The 23,282-nt window shown below is 37.4% G+C and overlaps 1 protein-coding gene across 8 annotated transcripts in view; it reads right to left on the bottom strand.

Annotated features, from left to right (window-relative positions):
* Npas3 (neuronal PAS domain protein 3) overlaps positions 1-23,282 on the bottom strand; it is an 829,271-nt gene that overhangs the window by 803,364 nt on the left and 2,625 nt on the right. The window contains exon 1 of one of the 8 annotated variants that reach the window (XM_047540510.1): positions 21,031-21,724. The exons of the other annotated variants lie outside the window; for them this stretch is intronic. Within the exon in view, the coding sequence (XP_047396466.1) occupies positions 21,031-21,080 (50 nt within the window). The 5' untranslated portion in view covers positions 21,081-21,724. Of the gene's footprint in view, positions 1-21,030; positions 21,725-23,282 lie in introns of those variants that run through there. 8 annotated transcript variants of the gene reach the window in all.

Genomic DNA, 23,282 nt, shown 5'->3' with positions numbered 1-23,282 from the left:
TTAAAATCTCATCTTTTTTGTTTTTCAATTTAAACCAGTTTTAATCAACCAACTAATTTTTAGTATCCCCCTCTACAGGTTAGAGGAAATTCTTCAAAATATCCCATTACTCTCCTGTCCTCTACCTCCCTTTAAAACAGTCATGCCCTAAACTGGAATACAGATATAATTCCTCACCAATATCAAGAAGCAACACAGCACTGTACTGAAATGTCTTTTAATTCCTCTTCCTTTTTTTTCTAATTGTTCCTTTCAACTCCATAACTGCAAAATTATTGGTGGGGTTTATATTTGTGCTTAATTATTTGCTTAGGAGAACTTTAACTTATGTAACAGCATATCATGTATTATTGTTTTTTTGAACTTCTGAGCCACTCTTCCTTTTCCTACCTCTTATTTAGCACTAAAATATAGCTTTCTAAGAAGAATTTAAATAAAAGTGTGACTGAGAGAAGAGTTCTTATCCACCTAAATGACTCAGGTCCTCACCCATAGCATGGGAATATGAGAGTTTCCTCAGAAGTTACTGCAGGAATCTAATGAGGTGAAGTGTGTAAAACTCTCAGCACAGTGCCTGAGATAGAAGCTCGCTGCATGTCCAATTCATGATGACCAGGAAGGTGAGGAACAGGGAGGAGGACGAGGGTGTGACACTGCAGGATATCACACAGTACTCACACTCTCAATGACCAAGAGGCCTTCCCAACTGCAGATATGGAGCCATTTATCACAACACATTCTGCAGACTGTGTGTGAAAGAAAGCAGAACCAGTAAAAGATGGCAGCACTACAATGGTATGAATTCTCCTCCTTCAAAGAACTGTTCTTAGGTTTCAAATAAGGTTCAAATTTTACTTTGAGTTTTAAATATTTGTTTTTGTAATGGGAATAGTCACAAAATATTTTTGTGTTTAAAAATGTTTATTTCAAGAACTGCCATGAAATTACGTGGGGAATTAAGCAGCACAAACATTTCTGTAAATACTTCCAGAGGTTAGTGAACATGTTTAAACACATATGCTGGAGTAAACAAAACAACCCAAACACACAGCCTGCTCTCAGAGTCCTGATGTCTAAATGAAGCTGTTCTAGTGCAACTTTTCATCTCCTTGTTTCTTAAATGACCACTACTAGGTTTTACATGAAATCTTTACTTTTTCCTAATTCCACATTCAACTCGTAAGTATACATGAAATATGAACAAAACTTATGGAGAAGAAATTATTTCAGTCTATAGTAAGAGACCCAAATAATGGTTAAAAAACAATAAATTTATGACTACATTTGACTAATCAGTAGTGAGAAAATTCCATTTTTATTATTTCCCAAGTAATAAAAAGCTATTATAATGTATAGAATAACAGTGCCCCCCCCTTTCAAAAAGGGTCCGTGATTTGACCTTTCACGGTAGCATTCTTGGTGATCTGTCTACTGTGCTCCCTCAGCCAACATCCTTCAGGGCACAGAAATAAATGTGTCTCTGTAGTCTCTGTTTTCATTTGAACTGATTCTTTTCATATTAAAGCCTGATTTTGCTTTTATTCTTCTCCTGTTTCAACAAACGTTCAAAGATATAAAGATATAATAAGTTATGGCTTCTCCATGGCTACTACAATAAATACTATCTTTCCTGCTTCCCTCCCAAACTTAGTACATGAATTTGATACTGACTGTAAAGAATATTTATGTCAACGAAAACCACTATGTATATACAAAGAAAACATAAAAGTTAAAAAAAAAAAAAACAACCTCTTGGATGAACTTCTTTCTAAAGTTCTAGATGTCTGACTACCATCTTATAAACAATATATTTCTCTGAATATAAAGTTCCCTGACCCATACTTTCTTTAAAATAAATAAATAAATAGAAACTCGTGTAAAATCTTAGACATGGTGAATCTCTTACACAGTGTACAAAAATATTTGATTGTCTATACCAGCAATCTGACCTCAGTCAGCATATCCCTTCCTTCTGGAGTATGCTTTAAGGAATACAGATATTATCACTGACTACATAAATATGTAGTATTGGATAAATTCAACAAACATGGGTTTCCCCTGCAAACCCTCGGGAACCTCAACTCAGAGCAGTGATGCTGTTACAGAGGAAATAAGCATGTCCAACTAAACCCAGCAGGTGAGCATGTTCACAGAACTCACACTGAAAGGCTCCACTCCTTTACCCTCACAGTTGCTAAGTACGTCTACATCCATCAGAACCTCAAACACAGTGCACACAAGCTAGAGAAGATTTCTTCAAAGAAAAGAAGTTTAGAAAGGGTAAAATGATAATCAAAGAGCATATGAAGTACTTACTCATGTAAATGTAAACATAGGTCTGAAGGGTTAGCTATTTAAAAGGTCTAATTTCAATATTTCCAGACACAAGGTCATGCCTCCTCTTTGGAATCTTCACTTGAACATCAGTTAAAGTGTGCATGTGCACGTGTATACACACACACACACACACACACACACACACACACACACACATTAAATACCAGGTATCCCCTAGCAAAAGTCAGACCAGATCTAGGATTAAAGGTTTGTTGTTTCTGGAACATAAGAAAAAAGTAAAAGTTTAGGAACAAAACCTTGAGGCAGAAGTTAAAGAGTGCAAAGATCATTCAAAAATAAATAAGTACTGTGTCTAAAAACCAGGAGGTCAAAAGAGAGATTGGAAAGATGGGACGGATTACAGTGATCAGGGAAGACCAAAGTTACACGTGTCATAGTTTGGTACAGCAAGATCACAGTACGACTATCAATACTTTGGCATAAGCCTGTTCAGGGGCTAGTTTGTTTTCTAGATTACAAGGTATTTTCCTGCTCATGTATTTATTTATTTACTCACTCATTCATTTGACACATAATATGCTGAGCACATACCATGTGCCAAGTACTGTACTCTTCAGTAGAGCCCATGTAAATAGCTGTGGATGATACATAGCTGTATATATGGATTTAGAAACCAGGGGAGAGAGCTACTGGTTGAAAATGAGCAGCTACAGTGTTGTCAGCTCTTCAGGAAGCCCAGGAAATGACTGCCAGGGTCCTGAAGGTAGCACAGAATCAGATGAGAAGAAAACAAAGACAGAACCACAGACATCAACAGAAAACTGAGGGGAACACCAGAAAAGCATAGTAGCAGACCAGTCCAGGGAACAGAGTATCTCAAAAAGTATCAACAGTGTCAAATGCTGCTAAGAGATCATGGAAGATAAAGACTGGAACTGTCTTTTGGAAATGGGTATCCTCAGGTTTGGAGATCTACAAGGAAGTTGCATGTAGCTTGCCAAGGAAAAGCTGAAGGCAGTCATGGGCTAGTGGACTAGGGGGAGAGTATTAAAACTTCTGGAAGAATTCAGTTTGGAGAAAAGAGGATTCATTGTAAAGAATTTATAAGATAAGGAAAAAAATCAAGGTAGAGAATAGAGTGTTGAAGACTTAAAATAAATAAATAAATAAATAAACAAGACTTTAGGTGATAATTTAGAATGGAAGGGCCCAATTTAAAAGGGAACTTATTAAGTATATTAAAGAAAATACTGAGTTGAATCTGAGAGAGAGTATAGCAAAGAAAAGTGCTAACCTGGAATCCAAGAGTTAACCTGGAATTTTTCTGTACTAAGTTGGAGTGGGGCCAGGGGCAGTGAATGTAACTACAATGTTTCAACTGCTAGAGTTTCTACATGTGTGCTAAAAAATGTCCTTACCTATGAAACTGAGAAAATGGGAACTTCTGTAAGCCTATGAAGCTCACTGGGATTTTACCACCAAATTCAGGATTAAGAGATGCACAATCCCAAACTGAGAGACAGAGTGAATCCAAAGGATAAGAGAGTAACTCAGTTAAATAAAATGGAAAAAATAAAAAATCTCAGCATTCAAAGTTTCTAAGAGAATAGGCAAAGCAAAATAAAAATCTGGACTAGAAAATAAATGCTTATAATGAGAAATATTTAAAGATACCAAAGATGAGTTACAAGTTAACAATTCAAGTGGTTAGAAAGTTTAAGATAATGTGGTAAAGAATTTATCACTGTCTGACACATGAGTATGATAAACAGTAATTATTAAAATATTATTATTAAAACAGGAAAACATGTTATTTGCCCAAATTTTCTATGAGGGGTTGCACAATACAGAGATGGTAAATGTTTTTTAGGAAAAGAATAATCTTCCCATATATATACTGGGAGTAGAAGTCCAGTTTCATCTGAAATTGGGAAACCAGAATGGATCTGCACCAATTAACTAAAAACATTGTCATGCTAAGTCACCTTAGCAAATAGTCATTCACAGTTATATTTGTTTCTGGAACTTGGTTGTCCCTTTGGGAAAATAGAAAGCTTTTTTTCCATTAGAATGGACAAAATAATGTTTTAATATTAACACTAAATGGAATTTCGAATTGTGTTATTGGATAGAGACCTGTTTGCATGGTGTGTATGTTGGGGGACAAGCATGTTTTGGCTTTGCATTCAAACAGACTTAGGTACATATGTCAGGATGTTGATTGTAATTTTAGTTTCACAAAATTGTCTCCTTATCTGTATCTACCAATAAATTGGAAGTTAAAGTTTATTTCAAAAATTATTCAAGACACGTTAATATGTCTGAATAAAGCTAATATGCATTGAAGACAAAATTTAGTGTCTACAGATTATAAACTCTGGAGAAAGTAAGCACTGTTCAGAGTAAAGACAGAAAGGAATAAGTATATTTGAACTACTGATCCACTCTTTCCCTGGAGTTATTAATTATTTCATTTCTTCTTACATATTAAGTTCAGGCAAGTTTATCAAGTTTTAGCCCTCCACTAATTTATCTGATGAAAGTAACCATATTCACCACTATTAATCAATCAGGGTGAAAAGCTAAATTAGTCACAGTTATTCAGCTTACCCTTACAAGAGATTTTATGTGCAAAGATTTTTCTTCTAGGTACTATGTACACAAGGACATGTGATGGCAGAACTGCACCACCAGAGGAGAGAGACCTGGAAAAATGTCAGCTCTCTTTGCAACCTGTTCTATTTTATGACTGGATTTTTCAATTTTGGTCTAATCGACTTAAATTATTATAGGTACAATTTTGTGAAATATAAAATTAATGGAATTCAAATTTTATGGAATTATAATTGACTATAAAATGGGTTTAATATGATCCTAATTGGAAATATAGTAGTTCATTGTTCCAGAATTCATCTATTTGGTGGTATCATTTGGAGGTTTTAAAAAAAACTATCAAAGATATATTTGGTTCTAATTGATTTTCTTTATTTCTTGCTTAATAGAGAGATACATCTTGAAACTAAAACTATTCTCTGTAGAGTTACAAAGTATAATGTTCAGGGAATCTACAACAGACAATGTAAATAATTCAGCTTTGAAACCTAGAAGACACTTGAAACTACTCAGCATTAGTAAAAAATGTATAATTACAAACTCACCCCCCAACACACACACACACACACACACACACACACACACACACACTTCAGACCTGAGATCATGGGTTATGCTGAGGCTACTTGTAGATCTGACTGAGGGGAATTCCTGTGATGAAACATAAATAGGAAATAGGCAAAGTAAAACTGGAATTCATTCACCAGTTTATTAACTGTTCTCAGAATGTATTTCAGCACTGGACATGCAAAATGGACACCAATATGTTCCCTTTGAAAGAAGTAATGATTTATATAGAAAAACAAGTATAGAAGAAAACTATAATTTCTTGATTTGAGCTTGCAATCCTCCTGCCTCAGCCTCCCAAGACACTGGGATTATAGATGTGCGCCACTGTGCCTGGCTATAATTTATTTCTTCACCACATATCATTTTGGTTAATGATCCTCTATGCTGGTATGAATACTTATTAACAATAGATTTCAATGGTAAACTATGATTTTCTTCTCAACAGACAATTTGTACATTTCCTTGTCATCTCTTTATGAGTATCTTGCAGTTTGATATCTTAGCCCGGTCTCCACACATTTGACTAGCATGCAAGTAGTTCCACTGCAGAGAATAATTGTGTAGTGCATCCTAGAAATAATATTTGGGTCCAACCCATTAATAAATAATGGGTCTAATTATTTAATTATATTATGCTTTGATAATTAATTTGTATTAAATTATATTGATACACATGTTATTGTATCATATTAAGATAAAAATTGGGCCACAAGACTTGAAAGGGGAAAAACAGAACATCAAATCATTGACCATTTATTGAAAGTGAATACCTAATTTTAGAATTGGATCTGAGTTGACCAAAAATCACCAGTTTTTTTAGCCAAGACTTTCAAGTGAGCTATATCAACAAATTATTATTTATAAAAAGTAATGCTGTGCAAAAAGTAGGCATATATTATGACAAAAAGAGTGATCATGCCACCAAAACTCATGAAATATACATCTCTTCTCAGGTGAGTAGTCTATAAAAACTATGCAGGAAATAGAAATCACAGATTATAAATTGCCCACAAACACATTATAATTTCCTAATAACAATCTTTTAATGTAGTACCTTAGTATTATGCTAGGTGTGATCTCCAAACATTTGCTTGATCTATTTATGTTGTAATTACAATTGTTAGCTTGTGAGACAGTTATTACAAACTCAGAAGATAAGGAAGGTGATGATTTAGTATAATTTCAGGTTGCAAAATGACTATCCTACAAGTTTCTGAGTAGTACTGAAAAGCAACAAAGAAAAGCAGAGTCAGAGAAGCTGCTGGCCCCATGTTGGAGTAAAGAGGTACAAGAAAGAGAAAATTGGGTATGATGCAGATAAGTAATGTGGGAAAGTACAGAAGCCCCTGAAGAAGGAATGAAGAGAAAAAGAACTCTTAAAGAGTCAGAAGAAAGCTCATATGATAAAAAGAATGTCATCCTCATTAATGGAGACACAAGCTAGTTTAATCCTTACCAGATATTAACTTCTTGTAAACAGAAAGATTAACAGAACCCACTTTTCTGAGTTATGGATAAATTTAAATGATGTGATACAAACACACAAAGTGAATTTTCAACAAGTTAAAGTTTATGGATAAATACAGCAAACCAGGAAGAGCAGGCTTACAAAACAGGACAAACATCTATTATGATAAAATATGCCATGAAAACATGAATATATTAACAGTGGACCTCTCCACCATTGAATCAAATAAACTTACATGAGCTTGATGTTCTGTATCATATGATTCATGCTTAAGCAATTTGGGCATGATTACATGTTTGGAACCTCTTGTCATTTTCTGTCTTAATCATTTACTTCACATTTTTTTTTAGGTTCAAAGAAGCTCTAAACTATGGGACTACCAGATCCTCTCATCCCTCTATAATAATCTACACATATAGTGACTTCAATTGTCAAGAGACAAGACTCCACTGGTCTCCCAAATTTCTGCATATCATGCAGGCAAAATACGAACCATCCTTGGTAATAGACTCTCCATGTAAGGCTGCACGTATAGAGAAGAGTCTTGGATGATAGAGATAGTATCTCCCTCCAAAGCAAAAGGAAGACATCTCTACTGCCCATCCTAAAAGATTCAGGTTCTCTGAGCTCAGAGTTCCTCCTATAACCAACTCCTGCATATATGGATATCAGTTGGCCTTCTTCACATCACCCTGTGGGAACTGGGGCTCAGAGAATTAGCTTAAATGCTAATACTCTGGCTACTACTAATGCTGTAATAAATTACCCTTCATTTCTGACCCAGCATCCTTTAAAATGTAGCAAGTTAACTTGTTAACTTGCAAGTAGGATAAAAATCTCAGAGACTTCTACAGTTCTTGACACAGATTATAAGGGAAAATATAATATAAAAATAGTATCAAATAACAGATAAAACACTATCAATAGCCATTTCAGGAGACTTTCAGATCCCCTGAAGTCTATTTACTGACCACTGTAACACAAATGAACTGTAAGACAGGAGAAACTACACTCAATCAGAGCCTACTGAAAGTTTTTGTGACCATGCATGAACTTAATGCTGCTGACAAATGGATATAATGGATATAAAATATAACTAGATGTCTGTCTTTGGAATAAGACTTAAGAAATGAAAACAACTGCAGAAGGAGGAAAGGGACTGAATCTCATGAAATCTAAGTTTGTTTCCTCAACCCACTCTAAAACCTAGACTTCTTTTTACGAAGAACACTATAACCATCTATAAATGCCAAATATAAATTCTGTTTCAGAGTGAGCAGATATTTCCAACTTTGGGGTCAATACATATTACTCAATTCTATATTTCTTGACTTGGTGGTAGATTTTTGCCACATTTAGAAACCTTGAATTAGATAGGAAAATGGTTACCAATGAACATATACACAACACATGTATTTAAGCCAACTCATATAATTTACCCACTTTAATCCTCAATAATGTTATAAAATTAAAACATTTTTTAAAAACAATGTCCCTCTAAGACACTGTTTCCAGAAGAGATGTGTCAAGGTACTGACTAATGCATCTATTGGGAAGGGATAGATGTGTGTGGCAGAGTGAGAAAGAGCACATTACAGGTTCCCCAAGTTCTATTCATTTTAAAATGTACTGTTATAGTTCCTTTAGAAACTGAAGGTAAGGATAACTCCTAATCAGGAATTTTTCTAATAATTTAATCCCCTAACACATAGTCCAAATTAGCTTTGAAAAATAGGATTTTGATGACTGAAGAGAATGGGTGATTTTGATGAGTGAAAGGAGTTATGGAAGTATAGTCCACATGAAAACATTTCTAAAATTTTCTTAAGTAGTCGTCATTGAAAAGCAGATAATCACTTTTTGAGCAACTAAGTATTTTTTTAGGGAAAAATATTTTATAAGTGGTGTTCCATTATCATTGAAAAGGGCATAATATGGGTATAGGAACAAAACATTCTTAACTTACATAGAATACACAGAATATATGTATAAATAATATACATATGGAGAGAAATTAGGCAAACAAGTTAATTATCTCATAAGAATATACTTGGATTTCCCATTAAGTATCATTAATTGGAAATTGCCAAGAAAATAACAAGTGATTGAATGATACATCTATTTAAAAAGTCATTAATCTACTCTAAGTAAAAAATCTTATCTCATCACAAATCTTTAGATCTGTCTACACTACAAACATTAAATCAATTCACCTTCACAAGTGAAAGAGTAGAATTAGAAGAAAGCTCTTTTGAAAAACAAGGTTAAAAAGAAATAAATAACCATTGTAGTTTAGATAAATATCTTACTACAAAAATGTATTCTTTTATAAATGTTTTAAAACACACAAAATTTTCAGATTAGTTATTCCCCTACACACTTGCCTATCAAATATCACATTGATAACATCTTCTTGAGTATATCATCTGATTTTCAGGTACTTCAAGTTCTACTGTCTCAATTGAATTCAACCAACAAATGGATTTATCTCTAAATTCTTTTAACATTTTTCTTTAGTACTACATTGAGTCATATGCATACCATGTCACTTTAAAATATAACTCAATATCTACTATTGCCCCATTGCTTCCACACATTCCTCTGGACATTCCCCAACAAGTTTCCTTTCAAAGATGCTCTCAAAGAAGAAAAAGATTTAAACATCCAATATTTCATTGACAGAAATCTATATGACAAGCATCATAGTTGATCTGAAACTTTTAAGAGTTTCATAAATAAGGACCATTTGTAAAATTAATGGCACTAGAAAAAAAAACTGTACATGTCAACTCATTATTTTGTATTATATATTCAGGAAATCATGTAATCATAGATTTCTATAGTTGGGAATGTTAGAAGTTCAATATACAAATGAAGAAACTGAGGCTCTTAAAGGACTTGCGTATAGTTTCTTACAAAGATAAAGGAAGAGTGACATTGCTGCCCAGGATTGATGCCATTCCATGCTTCTGATTCAGGAGCAAGGAGCAAGTAGCCAATGGAAATTCATAACTTATTACCCTGACAATCTCAACATCCAGGGGCTCTGTCATTCATATCAGTTATCATTGAGTAACGGAACACTTCTTGCTTTTTGCCTCCCAATTGTTGTACAAAAAGATTGACACACTTTGGTGCATCTTGACTTTGGGGACTTTCTACTGACTTCTACCCTGAAATATTTTACTGGTAGTTTAAATATCCTAATTCAGCAGTGTTATATAACATCCCTGTTATGGCCATCTTTTAAAATACACAAGTCACATTAGTTAGAGGATGATGCCCTATCATAAGAGGGCTGTGCCACACATCAACACAGAATAGAATTGGGCCTCAGGACATTTTTAACATTCTGAAGAGAAATACAAAGATATGGAAATTTTTTTTCTTTTTCTAAGAATGTTCTAACTTGCTAGTAGTTGTATCAATTCTGAAATGAATTTTTAAAACACAGACATACCTAACTTTACACTTAAAAGTTTCTCTACACTAATGGGAAGTCATTCACTTTATTTTTTAAATGATACTAATTTTCCTGCCCTAAAAACTAAACAACAAAAAAATACTACATGAGACTAACTGTATGGATTAAAGCACATGCTAGAGCAGTACAGGTTGTGGGAAAATATGCCTTCATGATGTTTTCTGCTATCTGTGCGGCTAACTATAACTCTTGCATATATAATTCTATTATACTTTTATAATTCAGGGTTTTGAAAACGCTTTTGAACCATTAATATATTTTCCTGGTTAAAATTCTTTGAGATGTTCTTAACAAGAGTCTTAGATAATGAATTTGGGCAAACTCTGGAACAGTCTTTACAGTATTATCATTCTCATTAATTTTCAGAACTACCCACTGTGTTGAGATGATTGTCATGGGCCTAAGACTTCAATTTGGCTAAATATTTTTGCATATATTTCAACATATAAGTAACTAACAGATGTTTAAATGTTAAGTTCATATGGAAGATATCATTAAATGTGTTTAATCTTATGATTTCTTTGCCACACTAATTCTTATTTTACTATTTCTTTATGTTTTACATAGTTTTCTCTATACTTTGGTCTACAATGGACCAATAATTACAAAATCCCTTTAAAGATAACAATCCTCTAAAACACTCTGGAATTTAAGTTATTTATGCATGTATAACATTTAACATTTCTAGTATCACTACTTTTTAAAGAATACCTTAAATAGGAACTCTGACTTTTGATTTCATATATAATATGATATAAAGTGTAAGACTATACTTTTCCTTTCCTTTTCTTCCTTCTACCTTCCTTTTTTTAGTAGAAAGAGTAGTTGCCATTTTTATTCTTATTTATCTTTAGCAACCTGATGTACAATACTGTCCTGACCTGCCAGGAAAAAAAAAATTTATATATATATAAATATGTATATATATATACATATATATATATGGGTAGGAAACAAAAGCCACTTTTACTTTAAGAGAGTTAATGCAGTACACAGTTCCATACTTTTATCCAGTTTATTCTTTTCTTCTTTGCCTTTTTTGGTTATCTCTGAAGACTGCTTCTGTTTCTATTGTTTCATCCTTTAGCATTCACATATCAGAGCAATAAGTATTTCATTACTGGTTTATCTGTCCAGAGGCTTGAGAAGCGGTAACAATTAACCCTCCCTTCACAGTGATTGATACAGGCTTTGCTTTCAATTTGTTCCACTACACAGATCATGAAATTCTGAATGCAATCATCCTCATTGACCTACACTTTCAAACACACAGCTACAATGAGACGAAAGTAATTATTAAAAGGAACACAGGACCACTGAGATCTGAAACAAAGTCTTTTAAAAATCTGTTAGATGACCTTCTGGTAAAATTGGCAAATTTTGATGCTCAGGAAAATGATAGCTCTGTGTCCCTGTCTGGAAATATTCGATGCAAGTTGATCAATGTATATTATGGTGATTGCACTGGGTACAGTATGTACTTAGAAAATGTATCAAGCCATTCTAGAACTGCTACAAACAAATAAACTGTTAACATTGTAGCTTAAACTGCATAATTTTTTCCCAGAATATTAAACTTCCTGATTTGTGTAAAAAAAGAAAAAAGCTTGACCACAGTAGAAAACCCAGGCTGGAAAAGCAACAGTCACTCTCGAGGAAGAGCTGCATACCTGAGCTCCTCCACATTTTCTCTCTCCCCTCCCTTTAGATGAAGATTCATGGTAAGAAATGAATACATTTTTCACAAAGTCTGAAAAATAGCTTCAAATAAATATTAATCTACTGCAATCGATATATATGAGGAATGGTGAGGAGCTGGTAGAAGAGTGGTGACTACAGAACTATATTAAAACAAGGGTTGCAGTTAAAGAAAATCAGGGCGGAAAGCAAGGCAGCAGGCCTGAGGCTCTAATCACAGAACAGAGTGATGGAGATGAACCAATACTGCATGGATTAGCAATGAATTATTTTGAACTGTAATCATATGGCTGCATAGAAGAGAGGCAAAAACTAACCATTACTCATAAACTGATCTGCTGATTGAGAGACAGAGAGAGAAATTCATATGCTATACTAATCCAGAATAATGAAAACCTAAAGATGTGGTTACACTTCAAGTAACATTTTATTTCTAATGTCTGCCACTTACTACGTAATATGGAGTATTTCGAGTATAAACTGTAAAGTGCTTTGATTCAAACAGTATAAAGTCAATCATTTCTTCCAAGATCAGGATGTGATATAACTAGTCCTCTCACCATTCTTTCTTACCTACTAAATCCATTTCTGGATAACTTTGATACCCCCCAAATATGAAAATCTTTAAAGTATTTAGTTATAAAGGAGAAACAGCACTCAGGGAATTAACTCCCTTTGGAGAATCTGAAAAATTCATATCAAATGAAGATTCAATTGTTAGAACTAATTTTGTTAGGAGGAAAAAAAAATCAGAACTGCTGGTTGCAAGAGATTCCTGAGATTCTTAAGAACAGACTGTTTAAATGAAGAGCACTTTAATCAGTAGAGGAATCCTCACGTTTCTAATGTCTTGCTGTGCATTCTGCAGGTTATAGTAGCAGCTGGTAGAGGTCATATATCTTTTGTGAGCATCCCAAAAAGGCTCACTGCCAGACTGTTAAATTATGAATAAGCAATGAACAAAAGAATGCAGATACGGTGGTGACAAGATAATCCAAGCAAATTTATCTATGACAAATTTCACAGGATTAACAAATTACATTTACACAGAACAATAAAAATGTGCAAAAAAATGATGAGCCTACTTTTCCTTACAGCATTAGGAAAAACAAAAAAAAGTCACCAACCCAGGGTATATATTTAAATTTAACTCCATGTAAAGTAAGACATTTATAATCCATTCAAGATATCTTTGTAACACTTTTACACCTTAGGTAGACACAGAAAAACATGGTATATCTGCTATATATTTTATATGTAATTTATGTGGTATACAATGTATATATGTATGTGTGTATGGCTTATAAACCATATATACCATGTATGAAAACCTTGTACAAAACAATCCCATTCATATATATGAATAAAATGCATATGTTTTCCAGAGTAGATTCTGAGGAATAAATGATTTTTATAGGGAAAAATGCTCCCTCAATCAGTGCAATACATGTAAGCTACTAAAATATCCTTATGCATTGATGTCTCCATTTTCCAGGAACAGAGAGAGAGGTTCTGCAACCAGTTTCAATCACTCCACTTAGCCCCACCAAAATATTTCAATCTCTCAGAGTAATGTGCTTCTGAACAAAGTTTAAAACTAGCACCATTTTCTGCAGTATTACAGCAGAAAGGAAATTTCAGAGATTTGAGGAAGAGGATGTTAATTTCAGCTATATTCACATATAAGCGACCCTTTATTCAATATTCAATTTTTCTTTTATAATAAAATTTTTATAAATCTTTTTACAAATCTCACAAATGAAAAAGCTGTAGTCTATCATATGTAATAAGATATTACTGAAATGACCTATGATTCTTCAAAGTGGTCTTAAAATGCAATGTGGCACTACATTTCAAAATATGTGATATAAAGATTTGTTAAGTTTCAATGTTTTATGCAAGCTACCCAAGTCAGAGCTCTTTAATTCTGCCATTAGTGTGCTGATGATAATAAAATACTGTAATCAGATGTAATTTCTTTTAAGATGATCTAACTGCTATTTTAAATTTTGTAGTCTTTTTCATTTATACTTCCTATTGACTTTTGTTTTTTTCTTTTAGTAAAATATCTCTGTAAATGAGTTATTACCAATTCATTTTTTCAATTTTTATTTAAACAAATTTGCTGACTGTGAAAGTGAATATCTACTTAAGATATACAAGCAAAATATTCAGTCTTTCAACCAAAAATACTCAAGCACTGCTTATCTAGTCCTTTCAAGTCCTGAAATTTCTACTACATTTTTTAAAGAAGCTATTTGGTTAACAGTATTACATCCAAAAACGTAAAGATAAACATGGCATACTTGTCTACTACTGCAAAAAAAAACTTACATTCTGCAATGAACAGCCTGGAGTCAGATGCTACGAAGTTTCCTAAAGAATAATTTTTGTCAAAGAACTGTTACATACCAGAGACCTTTGGTTCCTGGCATGGAGAAATAAAAATGTTACCAAAGACATTTTCTTCTTAAAGATGCCTGATGTATGTGTGTGTGCAAATTAAATAACAACCTACTATTTGTGTACTTATTGTGGTCCATTACTAGCATGTTATATTTTTAATTAAAGGAGCTAGCATATGTAAAGGCCTTAGACTATGAAAAGTCCTTAGAAGAATACCTGTGTATTAGCACATAGTGATATATAAATGTTTGCTGTGTTATTATAATGCCTGATAATTTGGCCAAAGGCCAACTTGTACAATATATTTCAAAAGACAATACCCAGAAATAGAGGTAGGCACTAAAATATGTTATTCAAAAATCCCTGTGAGGCTGTTTCTACCTACTCAGTGACAAAAAACACTACAAAATAAAAAACCTTAACTGTAGTCCTCAAACAGAGGCACACTGTGAGGCAATGCTATGTGAGAAAGAGGGCCTTAAGTACTATGTGTTCTGTGACCAAAGGTTCGTGTCTGCAACAAACTGATTCTTCTGAAACCATTCAACCAAAAACCTGCCCTAAAGTACATATCACTGAGGAGCTTGCCTCCATAACTACTGGAATATTAAAAGGAGAAGAAGCCATACTTTAAATAACTGATTCCTCCTATAACTTTATAAACTATATTTCTTAAGTTCTCCAAACATCAGATGAGGGACCAAAATAGAGGAAAGCTAGTTCATTATCCACAACTTAACCATTCTTGCTGCCATTGGAATTCTCTGTGACTGGCTCAGAAATTTCTGACTCTGGCAAGTCCAAAACTCCAAATCCCCCCACACTACTGTTAAGATGCATTTCTACAAAGATGACAGTGCCCAATTCCACATCAGCCATAAACCTGAACTCAATCTCTAACTCACTTTCCTTGGGAATAGTAAGCCTCTTATTTCCTTATCCATATGTAGAAACCAATGAGAAAATTGCTATGAAGTATAAATATAGGATCTGAAATATAGTGTCCAATCAATGCTTTTTATTATCCTACATAATCTCTTTTTAAATCCCATAAAAACATCTTTTCTAACATTTGCTACAATTTTGCTTATATTTAAATAGCATCTTTCCACTATCTTTCCTCCAACAACTTCTAATCACTTTATCATCATTAATCACCATATTTTACAAATTGGACACCTGTCCTCCCAGAACACTAAGTTAGTGGAAGCAAATAAAGATAGAGAGTCTTATAGTTTTAGGAATCTATGCTACTCACTCTTAGAAAAGTGTGTTTTCTGACAGTATCATGTTTTCCATGTCCAAAATAAAGGCCATTCAATAATCAAAACAACTGCTCTTACAGTGTACATTATTAACTACAATCCCAAGCACAAGTCACTATGGTCCATGGTAGAGATTCAATAAATAAAGCTGAATGGAAGAAACAATCAATAACTGCAGTCTAGGGCCAGAAGCATTGTGGGCCATAGAAACATGGTATTTTCATCTTGCTTCTCATGATTTTGTACACAAGATCACAAGTATTCCAACTAATTCACCAACATGTTTTACAAGTGTACACTGAGGACAACTTCACAAGCTCTTCAATCCTGCCACTGTCCTCGTCATTTCAGATACAGTAGCAGTCACTTTATTCTTACTAAGTCACATCCTATTTACGCACTGTAGTATTACTAATATTACCACAAATTATTCTATGTAAGGTTCTATCAAACTTAATAGTGCAAACATCCTATGCACACTAATGAGGCCTAGCGTAGTAAAAATACCATTCAGTTACAGTTGGTTTATTACACTGTCCAGTGAGGGAAGGAAAAAAAGGCCACTATTTACTATGAAAATACTGACATCATTTAATACAGTTCAATAACTGAACTTTCCTATCGATTCTAGAAGTTTTAACCTAATCATAAGTTTAAATATTCCACCATATACAACCATTGTATGCATTCCATTATATGCAATGTAGAAAAAGCAGCCACGTAAACACAGCGTGGAGAGGTTGGCTAGCTCTGTGGCTTTCATGTGTGCTTAGTTTTCTTTAAATTTAGCAGCATTATGCATAAGAAATGTTTACAAGAATTAAAAAAATAAAACCATACTAAGGTTTACATTGGAGTCATTATTAATAGTGAAATATACTTGAAGAAGTTTTTAAGGGAACATATTACTAGGAATGATTTAGAAGTTTTTGTAATACATTCCCATAAACATCCCAAAATATGAGGATCTACACATTAAACAATAACTAGATTGAAGCTATTCTAAATCCTCACCCAAAGTGTTGCTTCACAGAAGCCTAAGTGTGCACTCACACACCCACATGCACACACACAGAGAATTTTGTCATCGAGAATCTCACTACAAAACAGGACATCCTGGACAGCAGATCTTGCTTCAAACGGATGTGATTTTAACATGCCAGTGGACCTCAGACTAAAATCTGGGGCAGGGAAAAAGAATTGAAGGGGTCATAGAAATTCTGGCATTCCTACAAAATAGCTCTGTTATAGGGGCAACCATTGTAGAGAACTGCAGGGGAAGATCAAAATTCATATTTCTACAACTATCAAATTGTTCTCACTTGTGGACTGGACTTAAAAGGCAATATAATTCTCTCAATTCATTATTGAGAAAGATGTTCATTATACATAACTTTTAATCAAGCATAAAAGTTCTATTTTTAAAATCCTATATAGACACAGGGCCCAAAACTTTACTCATAAAAACACTAAGTGCTATAAAGACCTTATGTAACTTTTTTTTTTTAAATCAAAAGTATCAAATAATGTTGAAATCCAGTTTGCTCACTGTATCAAATCAAATCTAGTGATTGGCATATTGCACATTTGGAGTAGCTATATATCCCTTCATTCATAAATCAGAAATTAGAAATTTGAAAGGATGCTATAATGTGGGAGGGTCCTACGTAATAAAGGTCATTATAAGTCCTGACTCTGGAGCTATACTATCTAATATCCTCTCTGGTGGAATCTATGATATGCCCATGCATTACAGTTCTTGTTGACAGTCTGTTGCCTTGGAAATATTTCATTATTTCAGTTTTTCCATTTGTAGACCCTTGGCCTTGTGATATGAAGGCCATCCTATTTCATATTTTCGATTATCATTTAAGCAATCTTGTGGAGCTATTTATATATATAAGCAAGTGTTAGACAATGCATATCATCATTTATCACTGTTTAAGCTTATACTGTAGGAAGAAATACCTCCAAACAAGTCTCCACCACCACCTTTACACTTTCAGTCAAAACCATGTGCCAGTGGAATACGCTTTGCAAACCAGCATGGGCACATCACATGCTTGACACTTCTCTCTAATTTTCTTGGTTATATATCCACACAGTGGAACAACTCTGTGGCAGTGCTATATAATTTGCAGCCCACTGGAGTTTAAAGAAATTCAAACAAGTTTATACATACAAAGTTTTCAACTTGTTCTTTCAAGTTCTAAAGAAGCATTTTGTGTATGTACAATTCAGAGAAATTTAAGGAATACTAAATAGTATTCAAAGACATTATCAAGAGTAAGCTTCTTTATTTTGTAAACATTGTAAGGAAAATGATTTTTGGACTGTATTATCATATGCAGGCCACACACTTTGTAAATAAGACAATTTAAAAGTTACATTTTTTCTCTGTAAGTTTTGATTATGGGTATATTTGAAAAGTAGTAAATTATCAAGTGCCCATTAACACCTTTGTGAAATCAATGGTTTGGAAATCATTTTTTAAATAAATGAGAAGATACAATTTACATCCACAGTCATCTTTTATAAACATATCTGTGGTTCCACTATATTTGCAAAGAATATTATTAACTGGCAAGTTCTAGGCACAAAGTGCAGATGAAGGTGGAATGACTTACTTAGTTGAAGCAAGTAACTATGAAAAACAAGCCCCTCCTGAACAAACCATCTGACTTCCCATTTCTCATTACAAAACCAAATCAACTTACATGTGTAATGTTTACACTTAAAGTGCTAAGAGCATTTAAAACCCTGATAACAAAGTAAACCCTTGGGGCATAAAACAACTGTTTGGATAATGGACCAAGTTTGTGGTTATTACTGTTTCTAACAGTTTAGAACTCCTTTCTTCCTTTCCTCTATAATGTTCCTTCTGTCCCCTACCCCCTTATTACTCCTCCCTCTCCCCATAGGTTAAACTTTTTCAGATCCAACCTTTAAAATGACAGCATCCAAGCTGAACAAGAAGATGCTATTAAAGGGCATTAAATTAAATACAGTATATCCTCCTACAACTTCAATCAGAATTTCAGACCAAGTGTTATTTAGTTCAGCTCTCAAGTGGAGCAGAATAACAAATCGCACACTTTGATTTACCTTCTTCGAATGCCAAATGGAGACAGGTGATAAAGAACGCACTCATGCACAGGCTATGAAGTTTCCCCTAGAAATTAATTCTATCTTCGAGATTCCTATCTCAGAGAAATTCCCAAAATGGCACACAAATAGGCCTCTGCTAGAGAGATTACTGGGGCCATCCCAGTAAATACATTTACTACCAACACAACTGGGAAAGGAGGAAGGAGGAAAAGAAGGAAGGGAGGGTAGGAGTTAGAAAGAGGGAAAAGCAGAAAGGAAATCAATTATACCTTCTGATTTCAAAAAGTATTCACCATGATGTTAAAGTAATTATCAAAAGCCTTGCAGGATGCACTTAGAAATAATTTTTCTCCCATAAGAATAAAGTATTTAGTATGTGAATTCCTCATGAAACACTAATACTTAAGAAGGAAATGTTGGTTTTTAGCTATCACAAGAGTCAGACATGGGGAGTGATGGTTAATGTATATGCATAACATTTAACACCTTTAAAAAACTGGATTACGTATGATTAACTCTCTGATATATGATCTTTACAGAATTATCTAGTTTAGAATTAGTCAATTATGTATCTTCTTAAAAATATTTCCTTAATCCTGATAATTCTGCTGTCCCTATTACATGAAGGAAACAAGCAATAGTACAAAAGAAGCTTTTTACAGCCTAAGTGTCTCCCTATTTTTTTCTTGATGTATGTTGTATCAAAAGCTACGTTGTATCAAAAGTAAAACTGCCTGTGTTATAATTAAATTCTGCAATTAAGCACTTCCCTGGGCCTCTTTACAAGTTCTCCTAAGCCTGAGAGGGAAGTAAACGTCCATGCTTGGGGGCTGGGGGTGTATTTGTTTTCCTTATGAATCAATGGGTAACGTTTCATACTTCCTACTGAACCTTTCCTCTTCGGAAACAGAGATACTCACTTTGCTCAAGCCGATATGCTATATGCAATTAATGTCATTAACGCCGTCAATTAATAGCAAATAGGATTCCAAACAAAGTAGGCAAGGTGGACAGCAGGAGGGGAAACCACGTTGGGGGTGGGGGGCGGGGTGCTTAGTTACTCTAACAATGCTATTCACGTAGGAAGATTAGGGATATTTTGAACACAAACTCCTTTTCCCTTTGGCCCTAGTAGTTTAACTAACTTCAAACAGACATGCTCGACTGAGCCCCTTGCCTAGATATGCAATTCTCCCCAGGAACTTTTTAAAACACAGATCCCCAAACAGTAACTAACGGGGCATAGATGCTCCAACTGCTGACACATTTTGGATCTCGCTGTTTCTTTGCTTATTTGGATTTAAGGGGTTTCTTCTCATTTATATATATATATATTTATTTATTTTTCTGGGAGGAGATGGAGAGGAGGGAAGGATGAGAGCAGAGGGCAGAGCAAGAGACCCACAAGTTGCCAGGGCTGAGGGCACAGCCCGAGCGGCGGGGAGGCGGCGGCGCGCCTCGCTCCGCCCGGCCCGGCCTAGCTGCTCCGCGCGGAGACAGCCCCTCCGCGACACATTCCGGGCCTGGCGCGAGCTCCGCGCTCCCCGCCCCCGGCCTCCTCCTCCTCCTCTCCTCCTCCTCCCCTTCTCGCCTGCCTTCCCTCCCCCTCCCCAGCCTCATTCCCTTCCTAGAGAGCAGCTGCCAAGGGACCTGCGGCGGCCCCGGGGATCCCCCGGCCCCCCACCCTCACCGCTGCTTCCCGTCACACAGCAGCGCCTTCTCTTTTTTGTTTGTTTCTTTTTCTTTTGCCCATTTTCTTTTTCTTTCTTTTCTCTTTTCTTTTTTCTTTTCTTTTTCTTTCTTTCTTTCTTTTTTTTTTTTGTCAGCGAGTCACTCTATTCGCCAAGCCGAGGAGGTGCGACTGCTCGGAGAGCCTGGCGCCGCTGCCGCCACCGCCAGAGCCCGCTCGCTGCCGCAGCCGCCGCCGCCGCCGGGCGGACAATGCGCGCGGGGACCGCGGGCGAGCGCTTAGCCGCAAGCCCCCAGACGAGGTCCCCGCGGGCTCGGGGCCCAGGAGGCGGGCTGCGGAGCGGGCCCCGCCACCTCGGCGGCGGCGGAGGCGGCGGCGGCGGCGGGAGCAGCAGCCCCGGCGGCAGGTTCAATAAACAGAAAAGTGTTACCGTTCTCGCCTGGAAGGATCCTGCTGAAAGCTGGGCTTGGTGGGCGCCATCTTCCTGCTATTTTTTTTCCTCTCTTACTTTTTGCCTCTCTCCCCCCTCCCGGGGTGGGGGGCGTGGGGAGGGCGGGGGGTGTGCGTGTGCGTGGGGTGGCGGGAGTGAGTGCGGGCGTGCGCGGCGCTCTGCTGCTGCCCGGCGGGCGGCGGCCGTGGCCGTGGCCGTGGCCGTGGCCGTGGCGGCGGCGGCGGCGGCGGCGGCGGCCGTGCTGCTGAGGCAGGGAGGCTACGGAAAAGTAGTGGGGCCGGAGCCTCGCCGGCGGCCGGCCGTCCCCTCCCGCCACCGGTGCTCCCAGCCGCAGGTCGCCGCCTCCTCCGCCGCCTGCGCCTTCTCCTCCCCCTGCTCGCCGGGCGCCGCCGTCCATGCGCCGCAGAGCGCCCGCGGCCCGGGCCGCTCCGGCTCCCGAGACATGCCCAGCTCGGAGACAGGCGACCGGTGGAGGCGGCGGAGGAGGAGGGGGAGGTGGTGGCGGGGGGAGGCGGCCGCGCGGCCCCGCGGGCAGCCCGGCCCAGGGCCCCGCCGCCTCCGGGTTCTCACCCTAGTGCGCCGCCACACACACACACACACACACACACACACACACACACACCACAGTCACCCCACTACCACCACCACCCAGAGCTGGCCGGGTGACAGGTGGGGCACACACTCTCCCGGAGGGGGGTGGCCGGGGCCTAGGCTGGGAGGGATAGGGAGGGGGAGGACACGCAGGGGGTTCCCAGCTTGACCGCTGTGAAAGTATTTCTGGGCATTTTCCAGCTGCTTTGCTCCAAAGCGCTCTCTCGCACGCAGACACACACACCCCTTTCTCTCTCTCTCTCTCTCTCTCTCTCTCTCTCTCTCTCTCTCTCTCTCTCTCTCTCTCTCTCTCTCTCTCTCGTAGGGGGACTGGAAAGCTCGGCTGCTGGCGCAACAACGCCACTCAGTTGCAGTTTCAAACACTTCCCTTCTCTGGAGTATCGCAGCCAGGAGGAAGGAAAGAAAGAGAGGGGAACTGGGAGGTCACCGGAGTGAGCTGGGACAGGACACGGTCCCGGGCGCACCTTTAGAAGCAGCGGAAATAAACGTGGGGCGGGCACAGGGGCTTGCGCTGGCCCAGGCCAGCGGCCCAGATAGTCCGGTGGGCCCACGCAGCTGCAACCCAGGCACCTAGTGGCTCTGGCGTTCTCAGCAGAGTCCCTAATGCCGGAGTATCTGCATTATTCAAGCACGTAGAAATATGCAGACCCCGGGGTTTACAGGTGAATCCCCAGCGGTTAAAACGCAATTATATACAAAGGCTTCTCCCAGCTCAGGTCCTCGTACCTGGGACCGGAGTGCTTGCGTCTGGGGATCTAACCCAGCCGCTTCCCCATTTTACAACTCAAGGCCTAGAGAAAGAGCGATTCCGAGCAGGTCCAGCGCTGGAGTCGTGTTACCTGGGTAGACCCTGGTCAGTGCGTTTTCTCCGCTAAGCCAATCTGCAGTATGAGAGCAGTTTTCTACCCAGAGACTTGGGTCAGTCATATGTCAACCTGGCATGAAGAAAGAACTCCCAAAGCTTTGCCACTTTGAATAAATGAAAGAGACTGATGGAAAACATCAGTCCTATTCGAGATTTTGCCTTTTGCTTTAAACTTTAGGAAAAATAAATAAAAGACCTGAAAAGGAGTCCCCTTTGGTCCTACCATTCAGTGAAGTAGGGCTGGAACTTGGAAACTTCCATCTAAAGCATAAGGTTTTTTCTCGGGGCAGAGGTGTTTAATTTGCATGATGATGTTTGAGTTCTCTTTGGAGTACACTCTACAGGTAGGAGAAAATGAGAATGATTGAGAAATGAACTGGAGTAGAGACTGTTGCCTACAAGATACAACCTGACTGGTAGAGAAGGGGGAAAGTTGCCAGTTGGAAGCTCTAGCTCCAGAACAGTCATCTAGGGCATTTCTGCCCCAAGATGACAAATGAGAGAAGCTCCTGTTCTCCCAACAAGCAGGCCCTTCTGCTTAAAACTCCCCACTCTCATCACTCACTCTCTCATCATACTCCCCAAAAGTTCTTAAAATTTGTGTGTGTGTGTGTGTGTGTCTGTGTGTATGACATGACGTGTCACTTTAGCACACATATCCAAGTCTTGAGGTAGAAGATAAGTCTGATCCTCAGAGTTCCTGAAGCCTGACAGTTGGTGGCCCACAATGCTGGCTCAGACCTTACCTCAAACA

The sequence above is a fragment of the Sciurus carolinensis genome, chromosome 2 (genome assembly GCF_902686445.1).
Source record: "Sciurus carolinensis chromosome 2, mSciCar1.2, whole genome shotgun sequence".
NCBI classification, from domain to species: domain Eukaryota; kingdom Metazoa; phylum Chordata; class Mammalia; order Rodentia; family Sciuridae; genus Sciurus; species Sciurus carolinensis.
Note: the sequence above shows the minus strand (reverse complement) of the source record. Positions and strands in the feature narration are given on the sequence as shown.